Source organism: Lichenostomus cassidix, chromosome 8 (genome assembly GCF_008360975.1).
Source record: "Lichenostomus cassidix isolate B80296 chromosome 8, HeHo_3.0, whole genome shotgun sequence".
NCBI lineage: Eukaryota > Metazoa > Chordata > Aves > Passeriformes > Meliphagidae > Lichenostomus > Lichenostomus cassidix.
The window spans coordinates 24,164,498-24,182,709 of NC_139489.1; the positions used below are offsets into that span (position 1 = coordinate 24,164,498).

Consider the following 18,212-nt stretch of genomic DNA (forward strand, 5'->3'; position numbering starts at 1 on the left):
TGATATATAAATCATGATTAAATAAAGTGCACACAGAAATACAGCACTAACCCTTGGCTTGTTTTGTTAATTGTATCACCTTAGGAAAGCTAATTAGACATTAACATCGTACTAAGAAACGCATGCGTTTTGGAAATAGCCCAGCAACTGGTCCTCTACTTACTATTCTAAATACAAATTATTCTTTATGCAGATTGAAGCACATAGCTGTGTCTGAGTTACCACATCTAGAAACAAACCAAAGCCCAGAATTTTGCCATTTGTTCTGCCAAATAAGACAAACATTACTATTCTAAGATTTTGCAATTTTAAAACTATGCAAATTTGTTCTAAATAGTGGCATTCCTAAATCCCTCTCAAGACAATTCACATTGCACTGTACCTGCCTCAGGCCCTGCAGTGGGTACAAGGTGGTTTGAAATGTCTTCTACTCTCATTATTATGATCAAGGGTCACAGGACTTACACTATTAAAACACTGCAGCCACATGAGGGAATAGAAGGCTCAGCAAAGGAAAGGAAACATCAGGCAATCTGAAATCTTTAGTCCAGGAACTGCAGAAGCCCTTATGCTACCCAAATTATTTCATTTTCCCGTTCTAATATAACTGCTGTAACAGTAATACGTTTATAGTTTCAAATTAGTATTTTCTCCTGTTTGTCTCATCAGTGAATGTATTTTTATTTCTTCTTTGCTATCCAAATATTCTCTTTCAGTTGAGCAGAAGTCAACAAGGATACTTTCCTTCCCATCTATCCCAACCTAGAGAAATCCTTGCTTAAACTTACCAGCGAACTTAAACAAAGAATCACTTGTTATCTGTTTATGCCCCATACAGAGCACTTGGGGATTTCCAGATCTCAGCCAGCAAAAGAAGAAGCAGCTTTCCCAAGAGACTGAACTCAGGCATTGCAAAGACACAGCAGCAAGGACCATGGACTGAACTACAGGCTGCAGGAACAGCATCCATGAGGGGAATTTTTCCAGGAGAGAAACATTATGAAATAGCTCCAGATACATCTGGAACTTCAGAATCCAATACTATAAAATATGGAAAGTTCCAACTTGACACAAAGAAAAGTCTTTTCACAGTGAGAAGAGGCAAGCAGTGGAATGGGCTTGCATAGAAAGGCTGGAGAATCTCCAATTTTGGGAATTTTCCAGATCTGATTGGACAAAATCCTGAGTAACCTGGTCTGAACTCAGCATAGACCCTCCTCTGAGCACGAGGTGGGACTCTGACTTCCCAAGGTCACAACACACACCATGAATATACATGGAGTGTTTTTAGCAGGCTTTTTCCTGTTAGAAAAGGATGAAGAGTAGTAAATAGCAGGCAGGTTGTTATCTTGACCTCTTGAAGGCCAGCTACCATTCCTACAACATCCTGTCATTTGTCAAGAGAACTGATAAAGATATCTAGGACCTGCAAACAATTCTAGAGAAAGTTGCTCAAACCAAACACATAAATAGTGGCCCAGCTTTGCTTTCTCCTCTCTCAGTTTACTGAACTCCTTGTTTTAAACCTTCAAGGCACACTGCCATAGATGTGGACCTCCCTTCATAGTGCTAACTAGAATTGGCCAGAGTCAAATACATACTGTGGTGCCAAAATTTGTTGCCAGCATCCCACATGGCCGAAACCTGTGGTGATTCCAGTCACTGTTATGGCAAATATGGCATGAATATGTCTGAAGGAACATTTATTCTTCAAAGAGTGAAGACATCTTCAATGTTTTTACTAGTGTCAAAATGTTGGTATGAAGTCCCTGAGGCACAAATTGCTGGAAACTGAGGGAGAACATTCTGGAAAATATTCTCACAGCCTTTTCAATTAAGTGAGGAGAACGTCAAACCAGGCCCTGCAGGGCATTCTGCTACTATTATTCTCTGCAGCCAAACAGCAGGCCCACTTATAATTCAGTGACATCCATTATTCTGAGCAAAACTGTTTCACACGGAATCACAGCTCCGAAAGTATGCATTAATAACAATGTGGAAAGACCACCAATACCCATTTCTGTGGTCCTGAAATACGTGTGATTCCAGACCAACACAAGCTTCAGCTTCAGTGAAACCAGGCTTGTGAACTGGGTGAAGACTCCCCTGCAACTGGGACAGAGCTCAACATTGTGGATATTGAGAAAGAGCATGGTCCTGCATGTCTGGGACTCTGCAGCTTGGATCTTCACTGTCACACTTCAGGACTTCTGTTCTGAACATAATTCAAAAACCCAAGCAAATAAATTAAAAAGCTTGCAGGGTCTTTATGACAAAGTTTCATATACTTACTTTGCAAAGCCAATGAAGTCTTCATGGTTGGTATTGATATAAGAAACCTGAATATCAATGAGCAGCAACATCTGTTATGGGAGACAGGAGGGCAAAATAGGATGGGTAAGGTGGAAGAGACAGATTGAATAAAAGGAAGAGAGAAAAATCCAGAACTCTTGAGTTCTCTGCATTACTGAATATTGCCTTCATAATTGTTCAAGCCAAAAGCAATATTTTCTAAATTCCACCACTTCTGTTTCTGTGCTTGTTTAATAAGTTAGGCTACAGAAGTCCTATTCCCTCTTCCTACTTTTTTTCCTAACAGACCTCATTTTTCACTATCTTGGCCCTTGTCCATTCCATTAAGATCAATCATACATGGGCAGAGAGAATTTTAATAATTATATAACATAGATTCCAGCTCTGCGTTTTGCAAGTTAAGCAAAATTCTGTCTATCTGGAGCATTCCAGCCAAGCCAGCAAGGAACCTGAACCTTAAACCTAAAATTCAGGCACCTACACTTTCGTTGTGTACCACACACAGTAGTGATAAGCAATCCAGTTCTGGCCCAGAAAATGTCCAGTGTAGGCACCAGAGAGCCATTCTGGTGTTCCCAGCTGGACTGAGAGATGGGCTGTCAACAAAATAACAGAATGGTCTGTGTACTTACCATTTGTCAGTCCTTCAACAGCCCAGACAGAATTTGATTCAACCTTGACAATCTAATTCAGTACAGAACTTGGTAAAATATTTGCAAAAATTCCCTCCCACCCTACAACAGGCTCTGGAATATGCCTGAGATTACACTTTACCCCTATCTTTTCAGACTTCCATTTATCAGAGGGAGCAAGGAAGAAACCTATTGCTACCAAACGGTAGCATTTAATCTCTTCAACCTTATTTCTGCACAGCTCCTCAAATATAGCATCACTCCCAAATTCTTCACAAGTTCCAGATGATATTAGATGCCTCACTTAGACTCAAATCTCCACTATTTTTTTGCTCCATCTCTTACCTCTGAAAACATTCTCACTAGTGTTTTGATTTATTAAGGATAACTGCTAACAGCATAAATACTAACGTGAATGTGACAATAACCTATTTGGTCAATTTTTGGCATTTACAAAAACCCCATATTTTGTACTTTGTTCTGAGAAATAGTCAGGTATGTGCACACAATGAAGAATGGGAAAATAAAACTCAGTTGTTTTAAGCAACTTGAATTTTCTCAAAAATTTTGAGATAACAGTGTTCTAACTAGAACCCCCTGCAAGTACAAGCCCAGCTAATGATTTTTTAAAATTACTTTTAAGACTACATTTGCAGCACAGTTTAAAGAAGCAGAATGTGCTGCACAACTCCCTAACTTGCACAGGGACAGGACTAGAGAGCCGGGAGTTCAGAACAACTTAGGAGCTCTGCTGAGTTGCTCTTCCCCAAATATTTCTATTGTCACTCTGCACTCTCCAGACAATAACTCCTGTTTTCACTTCCAGTGGATTTTCTCACATGTAATCTAAGATTTGCTGTTTCCTGGATCTAGAGTGTTTAGATGGCTGAGGAATGTTTTAACTAAGTTTCTCTGAATTTTTTTTAAACCTTTTTTTGCACTTGAAGGAAAGCTTATCACTCCCTCAAGAGTCCCAGTCCAACTGTTTGTGAGCCTCACTGTAATTAGGGTGAAGGATGGGTGCATGGGATGGGTATGTTACAAGCACCTGGAAACAAAGTAGAAATAGGCTATTCCTGTGTGCATTTGTTTAATCAATAATTGATTTCCCACAAACAGCTCTGATGGCACAGCTACGAATTTGGCACACTGGCACAGGAACAAGCCAATGCTACTTTAAGCCATTACTTAACCTTTCTGTAACAATTCTAGATTCTTTCAAAGCTCAATGGTAAAGAAGCTATTTTTCTCCTGCTCTAAAATGTGCAGCCTATTAAAAAAAAAAAATCTTTCATTGTCCTACTGCACTTTGTATGTAAGAACTATACTCCCTCACACACTTCCTTAAACTGTCACATCTATTTATTCTCACCTGATCCTTGGTCTTCTCTTCTCTTTCACGAATGTAGCCAGCAACAATTCTTTCTGTTTCCTCACACAACCTTGGATATGTTGCCAACTGAAACACAAAATTGATAGAAATTTTCACCTGCAGAGATGCTTGAGTAGAATACAAACAGAGGAGCCTCCATCTTTCCTCTTTTGAAGAAAACAAATATTCTAAATGCTTGGGACTAAAAGTTAACCACACTGCAAAGTAAGCCTTACTTTGCTGTTATTCAGAGGGACTGGAGAGATCTAAACACTTGGTTTGTTGCTGTTCTTTTCCTCCAGGGAACACTGAGGAAAACACACTCTGGACATATGAAATACAGTCTATCAGGGGTGAGGTGTCTCTCACATCTACTGTGCCTAATTCCAGAGTGATGCTCTAAATAATTTCAAATTTCTTGTTCTTTAAAGGCTCCACCTTGTGGCAACATCTTTACATAACAATTCTTAAACAACAAAATACAATAGTAAATTTTCCCAATACCATTGGGAAGAGCATCTGCACAGTTAATTCAACTGACATATCTTCCAGACTTTGACGAAAGTGAAAAAATCTGGAAACTCTGCTGAAAATATAGGAGAGAATCTGCTTCTCTATGTTCTTTGTGTCTCCTGTTTTAAGAAATATCTCCTTTACATGCTCACAGGTATAAAAAAATCTTGCTTTATTCAGAAAAATGCAAAGGATGTGAGAGGATATCTACCAACCTCATCACACCTGTGCTTACATCCCAGAACCACTCCTGCACTTGCTATTATGGGGTACCCTGCAGTGGAAAGGTGGGACAGCAAAAGCAGCCAGTCAGCTAAGAAGCAAAAACATGGATTTAAGAAGGGCATCTCTTGGCCCAAAAACACCTCTAATCATAAGAATCAAAACAAAAGAATGACAAAAATCACCTTTTCCATCATTACATTGTTTTGAGAGCTTTGCAGAAGCTGCAATTACTTGAGAAAGTCTTACTCTGTCTGTCAAATGACTGGATCAGAAATCTCTTGTAACACCATAAAATGCAAGACAGGCTTTATATCATGCGCTATACCATTGCACTTTTCTTACATTACCAGATCTATGTGCAAGCTACCTTTTTAGTGCACTTCTTGACAGTGTTGATTAACTCTTGCATCACCAGATCGACACTTTTTAAGCAGGGTCCTTTCAGCTTAACTATCTGTTTTTTAACAATGGCTTCAAATGCCATATCTGGAGTGAACAAACCTGTTCTGTGGACATAAAAGAATATGTAAGACAGTAATAAAAACATCAGGCTAAAAAGATTATTTTTTTTAGCAAAATGCTCAAATCTTCATTTTCAGAGCTGAGTAATAACAATCCCTACAAAAACAGGTTTCCACAGAATTAAATTTGCTTCTTTCTCAAAGGAAGTGTCATTCTGAGTAAGAATATACAAGTAGAAACATGCTTGAAAGATGAAACTATTGCAAGAGGACTGCAAGAACTCTGAGGAATACTGATATAATGCAGTAAAGCCTCAGCAGCAGTGCATGAAACCTTAGGGAAGAATGGCAGCTGCAACACTCCATGTATCATCACTTGCATAGCAAATCCATAAGAATCCTGTGACTGCACTTTTCATTCAGATCAGAAAATGTGGTTCTGTTACTCAGTCAGACATGGAGAATTTCACAGCTGTTCACTGCAGAGTAAATGAATCTATAAACAGTTACCCTACAGACCCAGTTCTAAACCAATGGGCCTTGCTTCTCTTTCAAACACTGCTCACCAAGGTCTACCTTGGCTCATAAATTACATTAAAATATCAAATTAGGAAAACATGCCCAAAACTATCAGTTCACTACAATAAATCAAGACCTCTCCAGCAATTAGGAAGGAAAGTTCAAATACTGCACCATGGCTACCAGTGTCAACCATCTGAGAATTTACTAATCAAGTAACACAAGATACATTTGCCAAAACACTGAGAACAACAAAGCTTGTAAGCAATGCTTTGGAAAGATATTCCACCTGTATAGTGTGACCAGGCTGCAAAATATGGGAGCACTTGCCTGATACCATGTATGTTCTTGATGGCATAACTTATCTCCCTCCGCAGCTCCTTCTCGTTGAATTCCATCTGGAGGAGCAGCAGCATAGGAGAGCATATTAGGGGAAGTTTTTAACAAAACAGGAAATATCACCTCTGTATAACCATAGGACAGACAAGTTCAACTGCCAAAATAGTAATTTCTAATTACACTAAACAAAGCATTAGTACTTCAAAACATTTTAACACTACGGCAGCAGTAAGGATTGCTGAAAATCACACACTCTTCCATTCCAGATACACCAACAGCTGGAATGATTTGGAAGAGCTGACAGAGTAAGCCAGACACAGGATTTGGAAGATTCCTTTTTTTTTTTTTTTTTGAAAGTCTGGTTTCTTAAGGCAGTGCAACTTCTGTGATTATGGTCTGTTTATCCTCCCCTTCCCATTCTACAGTTTTCAACTAAATTTAAGAGAGGAGTTGTCTCAGTTATCAAGTTATAAAGCTTTTCTGTAAGTTTCTTGAAAGCCAGCTGGAAGAGAAGTTATCACTGCCACAAATAAGAGTCATTCCCTAAGCCACACCATCATAGAATGACTTGGGTTGAAAGGGACCTACCCTGCTCCACCTCTCACTGATGAAAGTGTAGGACTGAAAGCTGGCTTTGGGTTAATGCCCTGAGTGCAGGAAGTGGAATACACAGAAAAGGGCTATTTTCCATAACTCTCATTTTAATAGATACCAGCTATTTGAACACAACTCCAATTTACCAACTGCAACTGTTTGCCTGCCCCATTTAAACAAAAGAAAGATGCCATTTGCAATAAAACAATAGAAGAGCACAAAAAATAGTATGAACTGGGACTATAATCATATTCTAATCCTTGTATTTTAGAATTCTAAGCATGTCTCAGTATCCCATTCTAGAAATTAAGCCAAATGTCTTAATTATAACTTTATGTAATTTCTTCCACAGTTAAGAGCATGTTCTTTCAATCAGATCTTTTCTTGGCTACACTGCTATCAGTATGAACATAATACATAAATAAAACACAAAGCACATCAGCAAGACAGATAAATACCTTCACGAGTTCAAATGGAAAACGTTCATGGAAAATACGATTGATTTTGGCACCACCTGAAAGCTCTAGTGTATCAACTTGATCTCCTGATCCTTCAATTCTTTTTTCAAAGTCCACTGAAAATTGTTGTACCATCCTAAATTTCAAAGAAGGGGAGGAAAGAAGAAAAAAACCCAAACAAAAACCACAATAATTTAAGCATGTTAACTACCAGGTCTTATTTCAGTACTATGCACCTAGTACTGCCTATTAAAACATATTTAGCAATTGCCAAAAGTATCTGTGACAACAATTGATTCAGCCAAGTTGCCAATCCATAGAATCCATACCTACACACACCCCCCTGCACCCTTTCTGTCTTGCAGGTCATAGTACAGTCTGATAGCATGATGTGAATCAAACTACTAAGCTGATCCAGTGCTGAAAAATTCAGAAGAGATTGGTAAGAACTTATTTTCCCCATGCCAAAAAGCAAGCCCAAGAGCCAGCACTAACATGCTGATGTATCAGTACCACAAGGTCCAGCTTACTTGGCTGTGCTTAGACTTCTGCAGCAGGAGCATTCAGAAAAACACACAGGAGAACTCTCCCAGTCATGGAAAAGTCAAAGGTGATGTCCCTCTTTTTTTACAACCAAAACATCTGGAGTAAAATAATGAGGAACTGTCTACTCTTTTGGACACAGTTGTTACAAAAATAAGGAGTAAATCAGAGTCTTCATCTGGCTCAAGAAAGCCTCTCTAGTTCAGCTGACTGTTTTCCCTTATGAATTCCAAGGTTTTAATTAGAGAATCAATCCCGTCCCAAACTTACACATTATCACAATCCAATATTATCACCATCTATCCCTGAGAACGCTGAAGAAACTCTGAAATCAGTCAGAGGAGGAATGTGACAATAGTCATGTGAGACAGAAGAGCTAGGTACAATTGACACCTCTCTTTCCTCCTTCACATGCTTCCTTTCTAAGAGGCAAATTTTATTTGCATATGAATACAAAAGTGGCTGTAGAGGGCTGCAACTGAAAGAAGAATGGGAGAGAGTGAAAATAGCAGACCTTTCAGGTGCAAAGATAGGCAGTACTGAGTATCAAGCGGCCCTGGAAATAGGCCAAGGAAGGAAGCAACACGAAGCAAAGCAGCAGGCGCTTGCTGGTGTTCAATCCAAAATGTCATCATTATCCTTTTTCCCTAGTGCTAAATCCACAACCAAGAAAGGGCTGTGATTCCACTTCCACTTGATTCCAAATCAGATAAACCGTCATCTCTGTTCCATCACTGTTATCAAAGTCTCATCAAACAGACTTTTGTGGATGAGACCCAAACCAGACAGTGACTTCAGCAATGAAAAAGCTTTCTACTTCAGAACTGATGATGATAATTCCCAAGAATTTGCCTTGCTGCTTTCTGAAAGCACACAAACTTTTGTGCTTTTGTGTTTTGACAACTCCTGCAGCAAAGACCTCTGGGTGTTAGGTGCACATCACATGAAGGATGACTAATACTCTGATTAATTTTGATCTTGCCATCTTCGAGTTGTTTTGGACAGCCAAGTTTTTATACTAGAAAAAGAAACATTCCTTATTCTTCTTCCAGCCTCCTCATCTCACAGACTTCCAACACAAGTCTTTCCCTTGCTTGAGGTCATCTTTTGGGCAGACAGAAGAATGTGTCTACACAATGAGAAGCGGTTTCCTACCTTTGATCATCTCTGCTGCCCATCTTTATACCTTTTGCTTGTTCTGCTTTCTCTCTTTTTTAGGATTACTAAAATTAATTTAGGGAAAAGTCTGATGAAATTGCAGAATAAACAAAGTGTTCTGGAACATCAAACACAGAATTCTTTGGAGCTTGTATAAAAAATCCTTAAAAATATCCTAATCTTCAAATTGCAATTGATTAGAAAGAAGAGAAAAAAAGAAAAATAAACCCATACAAAATGGAAAAGCAGACAAAAGACACTCACTGCAACAGGGCTTTCGTTTTTCTGGTGGGATCTTCTGGTCTGAAGTTTTTGTATACTTCTACTTCATGTTCTATAGAGAGCAGCTGGCTCTGGAGTTTGCTTCTGAAGGCTGGCAGGGTATCCCGAATATGATTGGTAAGTTGCTAAAAAAGCAAACAGAAGTCTTTTCATACTGTAAAAAAGATGAAAGCAGGAGCACAACCATTTCCTTCTGACTGCCAACCATATCAGCCATGACCTGCACTGGTTTACCAGCGCAGTTCCTTTTGATCTCTGATGCAATGGGGACTATTAAAGAACAACATTCCTGGTGCATACACATTGTAAGGAGCCTCCAAAAATGTCTTCATCCTATCACTCACTGAGCCCTGGTACTACACACCTATTTAGTCTCATGTGAAAAAATTACACACATTCCATGGGTAGTTTGAAATGACCTCTCATCTCTCTGTCCTGATGCCACACTCCCATTTTGCTGGTTTTCCTAAGGGTGTTTCACAATTCCCTATATACCTGTTTAGCACAACAACTCCTTTATGCTACAGCCACAAGGCAATGTGGGACAAAAGAGAGATTCTGAGCATCCACAGTATCTTTTTTATATATATCTATGTATATATACACATTTTAATGTGTTTTCACAGCATTATCCTTGCCTTACCTGTGCTGTTTCTCAGGCATTGTACCCATTCCTTCATTAAAACTAAGCTGGACTTCTTCCACTATGCCCCAAACCCTCTTCCAAACCCCACTCAGACGAGCTATACATTTAGAATGTCATATACCAAAATATATAAACTCAAAGTTGCTCAGCAGATGGACAGGGACAAAATCAAAAGCTGGAGCTTCCCTGGAGCACCACCTTGTGGATACAAAGAAACTGAAACATTACCTCAAACCAAAACAGGTCCCTAATACCTTGCAGAAAAAACTTACGCAGAATTTCCCATATATAATATTCTACACACAGTAAAAGCAACAGAACAACAGTTCCTACTGAAGTAGATAAATATTCAAAACAGCTCTCAAAAAAGCTAACAGCATATAAAGCAGTGTCAGTCAGGACAGACACGACAGTTGAAACATATGCAGCTTGTGATTCAGTCTCAAAACAAAGACATATAGATTAAGTTTTCAATATATAAAACAAGGCAAAAGATTCTAAACACGGATGAAAATGCAGGATACAAGTATATTCTTGCATCCTGATGAAGACTTTGGATCTGAGGCACAAATAAATGGTATTAGCAGTCTTTTTGAGCAAGCCCAGAGCATTCCATAGCCTGGCTGTCAAGCTACAGCTGCAGTGTCACTGTAGCAAAAATTAAGCAGGCCAGTCACTTGGTTTTCTAATTTTCAATCAGTAACATTTCTGCTGCTTCCAGCTGCTGTCCTAAATGGACAAAGCCAGGCCGACCTGGTCTTTGTCTATTCCAGACCAAAGGCTGCAAGTTGACAGTGAGCAGGGAAAAAACAGTATGAAGTTTGACTTGACTAGTGCTTTTGGCATTCTTACAACTGATAAATTCAGTTAAAATGTGACAATTGAGGAATAAGAATACTTCAGGAAGGGAAACAAATCTTATTTTTGATATTCATTTTCAATATTCAAGAGAACAGGGGAGTGCAGAACTGTCAGTAAAAGCCAGAAACTACATCAGAAACAAAGCAAGCCTTTGGATGCTACATGTAATATACAGCTTTGTTTTTACCTTGTGCAAATTAAATATATTGCAAACAGGAAAGAACAAGTGAGGTTCAGAGACCAACATTCATTTTAATAAAGTTTTTGTATTGGCTCTATCATGACAAAGGTGCCTTTCACCACAAGGACTTCAGGTTTTACCTGGTTTAGAACTTTCTGCAGATATGGTGTTCCCATCCGATCTGCCATGTGTCTGTAGGATGGGTGGGACAGAAAGAATTTCCTTTCCGCTAGAAGAGCTGCCTTTATGTCCTTCTTCCCATCAATGTCTTTCTGGCTTCTGTTTACAACACCAATATAACCTGAAACAAGACAAAACCAATGGGTAAATCAATGCAACTACTGCCTGAACTACTAAATTCATCTTAACTAGAATTAGACTGTCTCAGCTCACAGAAAATGTTCCAATTAAGGCATTTCAGATCATGTCTACAAGTAGAATAGTGACCTTAAAACTGAATTGTTCATTCCGTTTACCTATAACTGGTAGACTTCCTTTTAAATCACCAGTTCAAATAGAGAAATATCTGAAACTCTGGTGAACCCCAAAGAAACCACTTCAAAATAAACAAACAAAAAGCCAAAACAAAATTGAAATACACACACAGGTCGACACAGATAAATGATATGACATTAACAAAATACAAAAACAAATTTCTTCTTATTTGCTGGACCAACCTGCTCCATGGGAGGAGATGGTAGTCTCATCAATAAACTATAACTAGAATCAAAATGCTTGATATTATTAACAGAACAAGCAACTGTGGCAGTAGCTGCCACAACAATCACATGCAAAATTTCTGGGAGGAATCAAGACTTGGTTTACAGTGAGATTACCAAAGCTCTGGTGCTCGCTTCTTTCATCCGCAAAGAAAAAAACCATTATTTTGTTACAAGCAACGTGGCAGAGAACAAAACATTTGGCTAACACTGTGTGCTGACATTACACTGCATATTCCAGAGGAAGCAAGAATTTTCCAGGTCCAGAAAGGCTATTTTTTAGCACAGCCACCTATATGTTTGCTGAATAGAGAACTATAAAAGCAAAGACCACATCAAGTTCAGCATAACCTCTGATGCATCTCCAGGACTCGCAAACACCACACTTACCCAAACCACTTTCTGGATTGCAAAGAGTAAAGGCAACTGAACATTCTCACCTCTACGAAGAGGGAGTAGTTTGTTTTCTAGAACTTCTCTTGCATCTGTTCCTTCATCCATCAGATCCAATTTTGTGATCACACCAATGGTCCTAAGGCCTGACCAGGATGGAGGCAGGAGGAAAAAGTTATTGAAGAATCATTTTGATTCAGAAGAACAATTACATCTTGTAATTATATAATAACATATCAGTGCCCTTCTCAAAGCTTGCAATCACACAATAGCAGCTACAACTCAAGTTATGATATGTCTGAAAAAGAAGGGAAAAGAATTGACGATGCTGAAACGTGTTCCTCAAAATTCCTTAACAAGGCTCAGCATCCCTACAATATGACTGTATAAAATGTACAATGTAAGCACCCAGAAATCCCATCAGCACCATTGCCCATCTGCCTAGTACTACAAAAATTCCTAGATTAGCACTGCTACACTTGCTTATAAGAGATCGTGACAAAATTTTAAAATGCATTTATAGCTATATTACCCAAACAATACTGAGATAACAAACAGTTATATCGTGATGTTGAAGCCTGTATGAGAATGTAAATACACATATTACATATTATAAATTATAAAATTTCCCACAAGAGTTGGTCTATTACTTCCAATTATGTTATTACAGAAAGTCATTGAGTCATTCTTACCCTGAGGGTCCACTTCCTTTGCCAGCTTCAGGGCATCTGAGTTGGCCAGGTCGGTGTTAGCTGGAGTCACTGCCAGTATCAGGCAGTTCTCTCGAGAGATGAACTGCATTATCATGTCTCTGATCTGCTGCTCGATATCTGGAGGCTGATCCCCTACTGGCACTTTAGTGATACCCGGCAAATCGATAAGGGTCAGGCTTAAGACTGTAAGGACAACATGGATCATAAAACTGGTTAGCATGGCAGACAGGACAAAGAGGTCAACACACAAATTTTAGTCACATAAACCCCCACATAACTACCTTTATAGGCAGATAAATATTGTCAACAGTTCAAACAAAATGCTTGACAATCTGAAAAGTACACTTGTTTCCCTGTTGGTCTTTCACCTCTGGATTTATTATTAATATTTCAAATAATGCAATTGGCATAGAATGATACTTATACCAAATATCCTTGAGGGCTCTAAGACAAATGAACATGGCTTTCTGAGCTTTGTCCAACAACAGGAGCACAGACAACAGATCACTCTCTTTGCACCCTTCAAATCAAGCCAAAACAGACTATATTTAATGGAAAACAAACCCAAACAACTTTCTCTGACCATGCTTTCAACCATGTCTCCAATCAAAAAATTCCAAGAAAGTCAATAGGTAGTCTAACTTTTATAGCAAAACTGTTATGGCGCCTGGGGATATGTTGTTGGTCTGGGGGTTGCAGTTTTTGATTTTTACCCTGCAACCTCTTCAGAAAAATAATATGAAAATGTTAATCCACTCAGAAAACCTGTTTTGCTCTGGCATGATTTCCCCAGTATAGGCCACAGTGATAACTAGAGGTATCCTGGCTTGTGATAAGTGTCCTGCTACTGGGGTAAGAGGGAATCCTTTAGACAAATAAGAAAAATGGGATTCCTATGAAGGAAACACCAGAAGTATATTTGGAGTTTGGCTAATACTGACAGCAATGGCTGAACTAAAAGACTGATCCTAATAAAACAAAGCAAGAGCAATAAGTAGGAAATTGTCACTTTCTCCTGGAGTCAGCACAAACAAGCTTTGAGGCAGGCAATTTAGTTCAGCTTCTCTGCAGTTAGAAAAATCAAGTGCTTCAGCCAAAGTGCTTCATGCCACTTTTGTCCCATATTGAAGACAGATTCAATGGAAAATATTTTCTCTAGATTGTCTTCTACTAATGGAACAGATGGCAACCAGAGGAACCAACACTGATATAAACAGGGGGCCTTCAATAGAAAGCAACTTCAAACACCATTATTGTGTGACTATATTTTTAGTGACAGCAAACAAATTTACAATAAGGCAGGAAGACACAGTGACTTTCTAGATCACTGATGAGGGAATTCCTCTGGAGGGTGGCAAAAAAGTTTTGTCACTAAATCCTATTACTGGTCTTTACTAATGGGCTACTATCTAGTGGTGAACGTACTGGGGGAGAGATTGCTTCCATCCTGATGCAGGGTGAGAATATCTTTAAATCAAGAGAATATGAAATGGGGCAAAGACTCTGTTCTGCCCAGCCCTCATGGCAACAGCTATAAACCATAGCATGGTTTCTTCAAAGAGGAGAATTTGAGGATTCTTCTAGACACATATCCAACTCTGGTTCAACTCAGCCTCAAACCTTTTCAGCTCAGAAGATCAGGCAATAAGAACACATGCAAAAGGTGATGGTCAGACAGACAGAGCTACATAACATGTTTATATTACATAAATGTAAAGTAGAGTGATTTTACCTACCATGTGGAGAATATACTCTTAAATTAATAGGAACTGGAGAAATGCCTTTGTTCATTCCTGTCACTCTGTCTGTTTCTGCTTCAATTTCCTGGCGAACTTCATCAAAATCAGTAAATTTCTTCCCTTTGCAGTGTAGAAATTCTGCATACTCTGTCAAGAATATCAGTAACAACTCTGTATTTCACAGGCTTATTGACTTCCAACACCCACTTTCAAGCCCCCAGTGTCCCTCAAATGTGTGGGCACAAAATTACATCATCATGGCCATCAGGAAAGCATTATTATGATTGCACATATGAAAACCAGCCCTCAACAAGAAAGGCTCAGTAAAAAAGTCAAGTTGACTGGATATGATTTACTGCTCATATCTTTAGCACATCATCTTCTGGAACAACGTGAAAGATTCAATTAGATGCCATTTACAGTAATAGAATAAGGAACAGATTGTGAATGAGATTCTGAGTTTTCATCTGATCTCATTTGCCTGTAATGTATCACTAAATGGAAAAATAATTCAAATTCCGTTCCATGGAAGATTTTTAGCATTTGCTTCAAAAACTAACAGCCCATGTTACACACAAATTTAGCAAAGAAATTCTGTAAATTTTTACAAGTTCATAATGAAAATAAGATCACTGTAAAATGTTTTCAACACAAGCTCTTATTTCTTCAGAGCTTCTGCAGCCTTAAGATGAATCATGCTTACAAGTTTACAGAAGTGTCTATAGAAACCGCTGTGATTTTGCTGAAGTGGGAGAACACAATTAATTCCCCAGTCTTGTATGATACTAAAATTGTTGTTTCACCTTGAAAGACCATTGACCAGGAATCAGAGACAGATAATTTGCTAGCCCCAAATGTGACAGGGCCCTGTTTTGACTTTTGAATCCAAATACTGATATTAATTATTGGAACTTTTTGGCTGACCGCATAACCAAAAGCACATCTGAGGATGTTAAAACCAGAGTTTCTTCCTTTAAAGCAGAACACAAAAGTTTATCTACATAGTGAGGTTGCAATCTGAAATAATGACATAAATGGTAATCACAGACACAGGGTCACATCTTGTCCCCAGCAGGTCCAAGCAGTAGGACTGGAGAAAGGCTGAAAAGAGTTGTGCATGTTCCAGCTCATTTCATCCTGCAATCAAGGCCTGATCTCAAAGTTCCCTTCAGATGTTTCTTCCCTAGAAAATGTTACTTGGTAACAGGCACACGAAAATCAGTGCAAAGAACTTGGCTTGGTACTCAAAGAAAAGCAGCTCGGAAGAGCAGATCTGAGAATATGGATTAAAACAGGACCTTCTGTGCCAGTACTGAAGCCTGTTCCCCAGAAGTCACTTTATTACTATTACTGACAGAGATGTCAAAAAAAAAAAAAAGGTAATAAATAGTCAAAATTACAATAAATAGTTAAAACCAACTGACAGAAAAAAAGGACAGAGTGGAGGGGAAAACATCAAATACCCACCTGTCTGTGCTACAATACCATAATCGCTCCAGATTCAAAAAGTGAGAGGAACAGGGAAACTACTCTTAAGACAAAAATACATTGCTTATTTTAAAAATAATAGAGCACCTAGCAAAAAAAAAAAAATCCTTATTTTTTAATTTTTAGATTTTTAGCTTCAGCAGAAAAATTACAATGAATGAGGGTTTCGTTTCATTGTCCACTATTTATTAAAACAAACCCCAGGGAGTATTAATATATTTCAAAATGAAAAATAATATGGTGCACAAAAGAAAATAGATGGGAATTTAGATTTGCAAAATTTGTCATCTCAAAGTTGGAAAATAGATATCAAATTAAAAAAAAAAAAGAGCTGACAAGAGCTCATATTTTGTCCCAGTTCTTCATGCACTGCTCCTGGCACAAAACACACTGTATTTGTCTTAGTTTGTTGGGGGTTTTTTTCCCAGTGGTTCATCAGATTTTCTCAGAGAATTATTTCCAAATCCAGTAATTAATAGTTGGAGCCCAGCTGTAATCAGTTGACTGAGTCAGTTGGTAGCCAAGGAAGCTTTTCTCTTTGTCCCACTTCACACTTAGTAGGAGTCACTATCTGAAATGGCTTCAAAGTAATCCAAATAAAAATGCTTGCTACTTTTGAGCTGTGTTAATATTTATCAAAACTCCTTGCTCCCAGTGACATCTGTGGTCCCAGCAGTGCTGAAGGAATAAACTTCACAGTGGTTCATAACCTGTGGTGCCACATGCAGCCTGCAGAATAAGAATTCAAATGGACAAGCAGCGCTTTGTTCTGCTCCTTTCAGCCCTCAGCCTGTCCTTGGCAATGATGCTTTCAGCCATACTGGAGAAGCACATGCTTTAATGCAATCCTCACTTTCCAGCTTTCATACACAGAAGAATACTAAGAAAACATTTTATTTACATTTTTGTGGGAATGGACACAAAGCCAGACAAGAAAAAGTGATTCTGCCTGACATCTAGCTTTCAGATATGTAGCTTTTGTATAAAACTGAAGTTACATTAAGAGAATGAAAAATTAAATACAAAATTAAAACAGTCTTTGCATGTAAAATACCTCTTTTTTTCCCCAGACTCACTAAAAGCACCTTGAATAACACAGAATGAAAAGGCTACTATAGCATAGCTCCTTCACTGCATCCACAAGTGATTAATTATCTCTTCAGTTTTGATTAAGTTAGACAAATCATACAAATTAGCAGTATGGGATAACATCTTTTTAACTGCTCCTTATTTCTCCTGTCAGTTATATTTTCTCCATGCTTTTATGATTTAATCTAGCACAATGTTATATAGTTATTAGAAATAAACAGCCATTGCTGTTCTTAAACCATTTAAATTATATAAATACTTGAGATATTTCATACATTTGTCTCTAAGCTACAGAGAACCCAGTGACAAGGATCAGCCCTCAGAAATACATAAGGGGTGTTTTGGAAAACATCCCTGATCCACATCAGGCTGAGCCCAACACCCTATAAAGCCCAAAGACTTGATCCTGCACAGAATAATCTGTTACTGGAGGTCAAGAATTCACCAAGATGAGAGACCTGGATTAAGAACTCATCCCAAACTGATTTTAAGGGCTGTTGCTCCAAATTGGTGGAAGTATCCAGTCTAGAATACTCAAAAGAGCTTGGAAGTGTTCCAAAAAGGTAGTTCATTACATTGTAGGCTATAGCAAACATTTTAAACATATGCAGCACAGGAGGAGTACCTGCTCTTACTGCATCTTCTACCTGCCAGCCCCTTAGGGAGATGTCACTCAGTCAACAACAGTCTTTTTACCTTCACCAAAGCATCTCACAAAGCCTCAGAACTCCTTCCAAAAGAGTGTTTTAAAAACATGCAAATAAACATCATCAGCCAAAGTACATCACCTTTTCTTTGATGATGGACAGCTTTTTCTGAACAAAGTAAATGCAGTTAAGTGAATCTGGACCATGGCAAATCACTCAATGGTGCTTCCTTGAAAAGAGAGGAAGTACCAAAAGCCCTTGTTGTCCTATCCAATCCACAATCCCTCTTCTACTTTGCCATTTCTGTGGCTTTGCTAACAAGCTGAA

The 18,212-nt window shown here is 38.5% G+C and overlaps 1 protein-coding gene across 6 annotated transcripts in view; it reads right to left on the reverse strand.

Moving 5' to 3' along the window:
• The window catches only part of DNM3 (dynamin 3), a 167,806-nt gene that overhangs the window by 127,173 nt on the left and 22,421 nt on the right, over positions 1 to 18,212 (reverse strand). For all 6 annotated transcript variants that reach the window (XR_014853839.1, XM_085068459.1, XM_085068458.1 and 3 more), the window contains exons 3-12: positions 14,659 to 14,808; positions 12,902 to 13,105; positions 12,257 to 12,355; positions 11,238 to 11,398; positions 9,392 to 9,534; positions 7,427 to 7,562; positions 6,366 to 6,433; positions 5,423 to 5,561; positions 4,318 to 4,404; positions 2,293 to 2,363 (exon numbers count right to left, since the gene is read on the reverse strand). Coding sequence is in view for 5 of the 6 variants with exons in the window: in XM_085068459.1 (XP_084924585.1) it covers positions 2,293 to 2,363; positions 4,318 to 4,404; positions 5,423 to 5,561; positions 6,366 to 6,433; positions 7,427 to 7,562; positions 9,392 to 9,534; positions 11,238 to 11,398; positions 12,257 to 12,355; positions 12,902 to 13,105; positions 14,659 to 14,808 (1,258 nt within the window). In the remaining variant the exon portion in view is untranslated. The remainder of the gene's footprint in view (positions 1 to 2,292; positions 2,364 to 4,317; positions 4,405 to 5,422; positions 5,562 to 6,365; positions 6,434 to 7,426; positions 7,563 to 9,391; positions 9,535 to 11,237; positions 11,399 to 12,256; positions 12,356 to 12,901; positions 13,106 to 14,658; positions 14,809 to 18,212) is intronic.